General features: G+C 52.8%; 1 protein-coding gene across 1 annotated transcript; it reads right to left on the bottom strand.

Annotated features, from left to right (window-relative positions):
- Window positions 1-349: 349 nt before the first annotated feature.
- Window positions 350-3,644, bottom strand: LOC102435934 (sialic acid-binding Ig-like lectin 13). Its single transcript, XM_023748646.1, has 5 exons — window positions 3,593-3,644; window positions 3,138-3,527; window positions 2,658-2,936; window positions 2,364-2,438; window positions 350-447 (listed from the first exon to the last, which is right to left on the bottom strand). Exons 1-5 carry the CDS (start codon window positions 3,630-3,632, stop codon window positions 350-352), a joined length of 882 nt encoding a protein of 293 aa, XP_023604414.1. The 5' UTR covers window positions 3,633-3,644.
- Between the last annotated feature and the right edge of the window lie 4,786 nt (window positions 3,645-8,430).

Here is an 8,430-nt window from a genome sequence, read left to right as displayed (position 1 = left end):
CCTTCCTCCTGTAGTACCTGACTCTGAGGGAAGACACCGGGATCTTTCAGTCTGATCGCATCAGGTCCAGTGGGCAGCAGACCCAACCCCCTGCTCCCTGTTCAGGGCCTGGAGAGGAGACTGAAGTGGGAAAGGGTGTGTCTGGCCTGACAGACCCTCCTGATCACTGTAGGTACCTCCCACCCTGGAGACCTGGCTTATGGGACATTCAAGAGGTCTGTCTGTATGGAGTCCTCATTCACCACACCTTCACCTCCTTCCAGCCCTGCCCCTGACCCATCGGGATCCAAGGTCTCACTTCAGCACTCAGCCTCCTGCCCCCAGGCCTCCCTTCCTCCCTGAGCTGAGCTCACATGAGGACGATGAGGCAGAGGAGAAGGAACAGGATCTTGACAGCGGCTTCCCCGATGGCCATCAACACCACCTCAGTCCTGGGTCCTGATAATCCTGCAGGAAAGAGGGACGAGGATGGAGCCCCCTGCTCGGCTGCAATTCCATGTCCTCCTGTTCCCAGTAGGACCCTGGACATCATTCTTCAGGCGTTCCTGCATCACCGGATTCGGGATCGCTTGGGCTCTCACCCTAGGCCAGTGATGGCGAACCTTTTGAGCTCGGCGTGTCAGCATTTTGAAAAACCCTAACTTAACTCTGGTGCCGTGTCACATAGAGAAATTTTTTGATGTTTGCAACCATAGTAAAACAAAGATTTATATTTTTGATATTTATTTTATATATTTAAATCCCATTTAACAAAGAAAAATCAACCAAAAAAATGAGTTTGCGTGTCACCTCTGACATGCATGTCATAGGTTCGCCATCACTGCCCTAGACCCTGCCCTGATCCCCAGCAGTTGGACAGAAATGGAAATGTGTAAATTGGAATTCATCAAATTGAAACATTCTGATGATCAACAGACATGATGGGGAAAATGAAAAGCCAACCCACTTAATGGGAGAGAACATTTGCTAGCTATAGATTCGATAAGCAATAATAACCCGCCCATATGCCAAACTCTTAGAACTCAACAACAAAAAGTCAAGGAACAAGATTAAACAATGGGCAGACACTCGATATGAAATGTTTTTTTAAGGCGATATACAAATGAACAATAATTCCGAAAAAAAATAAGCGGTGTCATAATTATCACAGAAATGCAAATCAAAGCCACGTTGAAGTAGCCTTTCATAACAACTAGTAGCCTATCATTTTTTTTTAAAGGAAAATACCCATGTTGGCAATTGTGTGGAGAAATTGGAAGCCTTATACTTTGCTGGTGGGAATGTAAACTGATGCTGCCACTGTGGAATACAGTCCGGAATTTCCTCAGAAAGTTATACATAGAAAGTACCATTTGACTCAGCAATTCCACTCCCGGGTACATGACCTAAAAAACAGAAAAGATGTCTGAACAAAAAACGTACATCAAGTTCCCAGCAGTATTATAACCGCCAAAAACTGGGAACACCCAAATGTCCATCAACTGATCAACAGAAGAACTGAATGTGGTACATCCATACAATGGACTATTATTCAGACAACCCCTTAATGCCCTTGTTCTCCGTTAGTGAAGATGAGCACACAGCCAGGTCCCTTCATGCCATGGACAATTCCACAGTCACAGAGATGGGGGGGGGGGGGGCGGGTAATGTCTGTCTTTCTGATGGCAAAGGACCTACTAGGTCCTTCAGGTGAACAACCAACGCTCACAGCAGCGTGTGGACACTGCTCACTTCCAGGGGAAGACTGAGCTTCTGAGGGCAGACTTGAGTGCCTCTAAGGAAAAAGTCTTGTGTTTTTAATAATTGATGGTTAGAGGGAGAGAGGGAAGGAGAGAGAGAGAGAGAGAGAGAGAGAGAGAGAGAGAGAGAGAGAAACATTGGTGTGCTGTTCCAATTCATTGATTGACTCTTGTATGTGCCCTGACCGGGGGATCAAATCCACAACCTTGGTGCACTGGGGCAGCACTATAACCCATTGAATTACCTGGCCAGGCCCAACTTCAGTGCTTCCTTCATTATTGGCCATGTGACTATATTGCTTGTTCAAAAATACATAAATTAAACTATTGGAGGAAAATGAAAACTTGAGCCTGGAGGATTCGTCAGGAGATGGAGGACCAGGGCCTTGAGAGGCAGCTCAGCCATGTGGAGGGTGCCTAGTTCTCCTGGTGCAGCTGACAGGGGCTAGGAGAAGTCCTCATGGAGCCAGGGGCCAATGGGAACAGCTGCTCACAGTGGCCATGGGGGCTGAGGAAGAAGACGGATCTCTGGGTCCATCCACAGGGCCTGTCTGGTCACCAGGTGAGTCCAGGATGAGGCAGGGTCCGGCCCTGTCCTGATCTGGAAACAGCCATGCTCCCTACTACAGCCCATGATGGGCTCCTTCTTACCTGTGCCGTCTCCTAGGCAACCACCTGTTGTTGGGTTCTGCGGGGCACCTGGAACAGGAAGAGAGGAGTTTGCTCGTCAGTGAGCTGAGATGGGGTGAGGATTGTTTAGGCATTGCACTTCTACCTTCAGAAATGCAAGAGGGACAGGGCTTGTGTCCTCGAGGTCCCCTACACAGCCAGGCCTCCAGGACAAAGCACCCAGCACACCTGCCTGGCCCTCCTGCTCTGCACACCCTCAGGGACCTGCTGTTCCGACCCAGCACTCACAGGTGATGTTGAGCTGGATGGTTGTCTCCACAGTCACACCAGCGGCAGGAAAATGCACCTGACAGGTGAGGTTGGTGCCGTGGTCCTGGGGCCGAGGGGTGAGGGTGAGCACGGAGGAGAGACGGGTCCTGGGGCCCAGGGAGGTTTGGGCAGCTGACGTCCAGGAGAAGATGGGGGGCGTTCCCCGCTCACAGGCCCAGGGCACAGAGCAGGTCAGGTTCCTGGGGAGGCCGCTCTCTAGGGGCCCCGGGATGAGGATGTGGGGTGTGTGGTTGAGGGCTGGTGAGGAGGGGGAGACAGGGGATCAGGAGGGAGGGTTCCAGGTGTGGCCCTGAGAGAAGCCTCGGTCTTTGGTCCAGCTCTTCCCTTTGAGCCCAACAGGCTGTACCCCAACCCTGTCCCAGAATGGGGTTCCCTCCCAGCCCTGCCCGGGGCCACCGAGAACTTCTCCCAAGGCCTCTCCTGGAGCCCGTTCCTTACCTGTCACACGCACAGAAAGCATGTTCTGTATGTAAGAATATTTATGCCATTGGGAAATTCCTCTCTCCACCCGAAAAAAATATAATCCGTCATCTGTCCTCCGGGCGTCTCTGATGTCCAGGGAGCAGTTGTTGGTCTGGGGATCCCCGAGGAGGTGGAATCGGCCCTGGGTCTCCTCCTGCACTTTACGAGCCGGGTTGTTTGTGACCACAGCAGCATCGTGGATTATATTAGCTCCTCCTTGGAACCAGTAGCCATATGCAGGGGAAAGATGATTCCAGTCGCGCCCCGGGTGGGTGAAGGTGCAGGGCACAAACACGCACAGTCCCTCCTGCACCATCACGGGTGTCTGCACTGTCAGCGTGAGTCTTTCATCCTGAGCCAGGGACCCTGCAGGAAAAGGAGGGTCAGCTGCAGCCCCTGCCCCACTCCCCCCTATCCCTTCAGGCGCTCACCTGCGCACAGCAGGGGCAGCAGCCACAGCATCTCTGACATGGAAGATTTCTGGGCTCCTGTGGGTGAAAAAAGAATGAAGACAGTGGGCGGGGGGGCGGCCATGGTGAGACCACGGAAGCTGGTGAGGGGCATGAGAACTTGGCTGTTCACAAAAGAGGAACCTCAGAGCCCAAGCGCTTCCCCTCTCTGCACAGAGCAGGTAAACCCCCCACAGCCCAGAGACCCTGGACACCCTCCCAGAGAAGAACAAACAGGAAGCTCACCCAGAGTCCTGTCCAATCTCTGGTCTTCCCTGCAGCTTCAGAGCAGAACCAGGACCTCTGAGGACATCTGAGGAGGGGACACGGGAGTCTCCTATGGTCCTCCCGTTAGAGGCTTTTCTAGACTCTGGTGTCTACACCAGGCATGTAAAATATACGGAAGGATCTTAGGTAAAGTGTCAGGGGCAGCCATTATTTCATTCACTCATTCATTCATTCACCCATTCATTCTGCACAGAGAGGGGGGACACCCCACAGCCCAGAGACTCTCAGGCGCAGGTCCATCCAGCATGTTCTGGAACTGGGTGAGGCCCGCCCTGACCCACAAGGGGGCCAGCAGGGGCCTCTGCAGATCTGAGGACTGACAAGACCATGGGTGGGTGTCTGAGTCCTGCCCAGGCTGTTTGTGCCCTCAGTGGGCACTTCCTGGCCTGAAAGTCACAATGTTGGGTACGCTTGTGGTTCTGAACCAGGGCCTGCCGGGAACATTTGGCAACGTCGGGACTCATGTCATGTTCATGGCTAGCGAGGAGGGTGCAACGGGCAGCCACTGGGTAGAGTCCAGAGACATTTCTGCACATCCTGCTTTGCACAGGATGGCCTCCTGACAGCAAGCCCAAAGGTCAGCCATGCCAAGGTCAAGACACCAGATCTAGACCCGGAGGCAGGCAGGCAGGGGTGTGGGACGTTTATGTGAGGGTGTGGCATGTCAAATATATGTAAGGATCTTAGTAAAGTGTAGCAGGCAGCCATTACTTCAGGCATTCATTCACCCACTCACTCATTCATTCATTCAGTCCCTCATTAATTCATTCACTCAACAAACAGAGTGAGCCTGTGGCCTGTGTGGGGGCTGGAGGAGAGAAGACCAGCAGACGCCCTCCATCCATGCCCAGAGATGGCCCCCATAGGAGTGGGAAGGAAAGATGACCTCAGGACCTGCCTGGTAGGGGCCATGATGGTGAAACAGGGCTGGGGCCATGACTGGAGGCCCCAAGAGCCACAAGAGAGCAGATTGGATGCGGCCTAGACTCTCTAGGGACAAGAAGGAACATTCCCAGTTGTAGGACCTGCTGTGGGCCCAGGGACAGTGAGGGGGTGAAATTGCTGAGGGGGTGGGGGGTTAGGGAGCTTTCTGCTTTCTCCCTGCTCACATGACATCGGCCCCCAGGTCTGGCCTCCTTTCTCACTTCCCTTCCTCCTGCCCTCTCACAATCTGGGACTGCTGACTCCTAACCACTTGCCTGCCTGCCTGATTTCCCCTAACCACTTCTGCCTGCCAGCCTCATCGGCCCCTAACTGCTTCCCTGCCAGCCTGATTGACACCTAACAACTCCTCTGCCGGCCGGATTGCCCCCAAATGCCCTCCCCTGCAGGCCTGGTCACCCCCAACTGCCCTCCCCTGCTGGCCATCCTGTGACTATGGGGGAGCAGCCATCTTGTGATGACATGGAGCAGCCATCTTGTGATGTGAGGGTGTGAGGGTCAATTTGCATATTACCTCTTTATTATATAGGATTACACGTGGGGAGAGAAATGGAAGATCACTTTCTCACTTTCTCTTCCTTGTCTTTTTTTTTTTTTTAGTTTTATTCATTTCAAACGGGCTGGATCCGGCCCGCGGGCCATAGTTTGCCCACAGCTGCTCTATCCACTGAGCCAAACAGATTAGGGCCATCCTTGTCCTTATTACAGGCGGTACCACACACCTGGTATGTGCAGAAAAACCAAGCATGTAAGTAATTGCATCATTTCTTCTTCCCAGTTGAAAGAAATACGTCCATCTCCATCATCCAGGTGACATTCAAAGCACGGTGATATTTCCAGGGACTTGATTGAGGGGGGCTGCGGCCCTGATGGCACCCTCCCCAGGCTCCTCCCAGCTCTGGGACCAGTAGCCACAGGCAGGTGCGGGTTTGCTCCAGCCGCCCGAGGGCAGGAGATGGTGCAGGGTGCGGGGACACACAAGCCCTCCTGTATCATCACTTCCAGCTTGAAATCCAGGTGCTGGGCTTGGGGCCCCGGGGTGGGCGGCTCGGCCTCACCCTCTGCCCTTCCAGCTCACCCCAGACGCCAGGGGCAGCGGCCCCTCCAGAGCGGGACCTGCCACGCCCCTTCCTGGTTTAGTCTGATGTCGAAGTTTCCTCTTTCAAGGAACGAAGAGCTGCAGAGCCCAGAGGAAGCCCCGACAATAAGGTGAGGAGGTTTCGGTGCACACAGGAGAGGAACCTCGGGCCCCGCTCTCCATCACAACAGCCTGGGCTGTTGGTGGGAGACTTGCCGGCTTCCTCATTTCTCAGAGGTGGAGCCTGTGGTTCAGAGAGGGCCACAGACAGGCCACCGGAGCCTGGAAGGGCAGCATCTGCCTGTCTCTCTCCTGGCTCCTGCCCGTAGCCTGTCCTTTGCCACCAGCATCTGAATCCTGCTGAGAAGTGGAGAAAGAGGCCCAGCCGGTTTGGCTCCGTGGATAGAGTGTTGGCCTGCGGCATGAAGGGTCCTGGGTTTGATCCTGGTCAGGGCACATGCCCGGGTTGCGGGCTGGATCCCCAATAGTGGGGGCGGGGGGGCGTGCAGGAGGCAGCCGATCAATGATTCTTTCTCATCATCAATGTTTCTATTTCTCTCTCCCTCTCCCTTCCTCTCTGAAATCAGTATTGATTTCAGAGAGGAAGGGAGAGGGAGATAAAGTGGAGAAAGAGGATGGAAATACGGGTTTCTATGAAGCCACAAGCGGTGCCCCTAATTACCTGGGCATTTAGCACACAAAATGCACTCATCACCTTGGCCCCTGGCCAGCCTCTCTCCACCAGCACATGAGGGCGGGGCTGGGTGAGGGCCTGAAGGCTGCTGGGAACGCCCCTTCTAAGGCACAGTGAGGTTTTCCTCTGCACCTGGCCTCCCGCGTTTGCTTCAGGCAGCACCTCCTCTGGTCCAGGCTGTTCTCTGTGGCTGTTTCTCTAGCTTTTCACAGGCCCCAGTAGCCTGCAACTGTGCTTCCTGAGCCACCCGGGGTCACCCAGAGGTCATGTTGTGTCTGGTATGAATGCGCAGGAAATGGGTTGGTGTTGGTGTGCAGTAAGCTATGTTACAGCTTCCCGGTAGCACCAGGGAAACCCCCCCTCTCTCCCTCTGCCCCCTTCTTCTTCTCTCTCTCCCCCCTCCCCTTCTCTCTCCCTCTAGCCCCTCCTCTCTTCCCCTTCTCTTTCCCTCTCCCTCTCTCTCCCTCTCTCCCCTCTCTCTCTTCTTTTCTCCCTCCCTCCCTCCCTCCCTCCCTCCCTCCCTCCCTCCCTCCCTCCCTCCCCAGAGGTTCCTGACACCCTACTTTGCTACCACCTCCCATCCAATGCCCAGCAAACCACATTAGAACCTCCTGCAAAACCTCAGCTCAGCCAAAGGGATGAGTGTGTTCTCCCCCAAGGGGACCACCTTCCTGTGGGAACCTGCAGAGGCAGAAATTCATGTTTCTGCCACCAGGTGGCAGCAATGGCCCTTCCAGCTCTGGTCCTCTTCAACCAGCCATTGGAATCAGGGGAAAGGTCAGCCAAGACTTCTGTCATCAGCTGGAGCGGGTCCAGCGTTGAAGCCAGTTAGTGTGAATATTTAGCATCGATTAATTACTCTTCTAACTACTTTATCTACAAAAGCCCCTTTGAGCTTTAGGACCACCCACTGAGGTCCAGAGTAATGATCTATTTTCCACTGTAGGAGCGATAATGAGGTTCGCTGATGTGTCTCTATTTTTTTCAAATAGATTTATTGAGGTACAGTTGATAGACAAAAAAAGGCACCTATTTAATGCTTACAATTTGATGTGTTTGGACATATGCTTATACCTGTTGAAACCATGACCATAATCAAGGTAAGAAATGTATCTATCACTTCTCAGTGTTTCCCTGTGTCTCGTGTTTTGTGGAGCTTTATTTATTTGTCGTAAGAAAATGTAAGCCCTGGCCGGTAGCTCAGTAGGTGAGAGCATCTTCCCGATACACCAAGGTTGTGGGTTCAATCCCCAGTCAGGACACATACAAGAAGCAACCAATGAATGCGTAAATAAGTAGAACAACAAATTGATCTCTCTCTCTCTCTCTCTCTCTCTCTCTCTCTCTCTCTCTTCCCCTTTCTCTAAAAAAACAAAACAACAACAACAACAAAAAACTTAATAAATAGCCTGGCTGGCAGAGATCAGTGTTTGAGTGTCGACCTATGAACCAGGAGGTCCCAGTTCGATTCCCAGCCAGGGCACATGCCCAGGTTTCGGGCTCCATCTCCAATGGGGTGCATGCAGTGGCAACCGATCAATGATTCTCTCTCATCATGGATGTTTCTACGTCTCCCTCCCTCTCCCTTCCTCTCTGAAATAAATAAAAAACACATTTAAAAAACTTCATAACTAAATAAAAAGAAACTTTAATGTGATATCTACTCTCTTAACAAAAATTTTAAGTGCACAATGCAGGCACTTCGTTGTATAGCCAGTCTCCAGTACTTATACATCTTGCATAACTGACACTTTATACCTTTGAACACACACACACCATTTCCCCTCCCTCCAGGCCCAGGCAGCCCCCACTCTATCC

The sequence above is a fragment of the Myotis lucifugus genome, unplaced genomic scaffold (assembly GCF_000147115.1).
Source record: "Myotis lucifugus unplaced genomic scaffold, Myoluc2.0 scaffold_1610, whole genome shotgun sequence".
NCBI lineage: Eukaryota > Metazoa > Chordata > Mammalia > Chiroptera > Vespertilionidae > Myotis > Myotis lucifugus.
Note: the sequence above shows the minus strand (reverse complement) of the source record. Positions and strands in the feature narration are given on the sequence as shown.

What these genes read in the sequence shown, in the direction of transcription:
- LOC102435934 (XM_023748646.1), bottom strand. Translation starts at nt 3,632, where the DNA reads ATGTCAGAGATGCTGTGGCTGCTGCCCCTGCTGTGCGCAG. An exon ending in GCTGCCCCTGCTGTGCGCAG is followed by an intron (nt 3,528 to 3,592) that starts GTGAGCGCCTGA and finishes CTTTTCCTGCAG; the next exon opens with GGTCCCTGGCTCAGGATGAA. An exon ending in CATCCAGCTCAACATCACCT is followed by an intron (nt 2,439 to 2,657) that starts GTGAGTGCTGGG and finishes TTCCTGTTCCAG; the next exon opens with GTGCCCCGCAGAACCCAACA.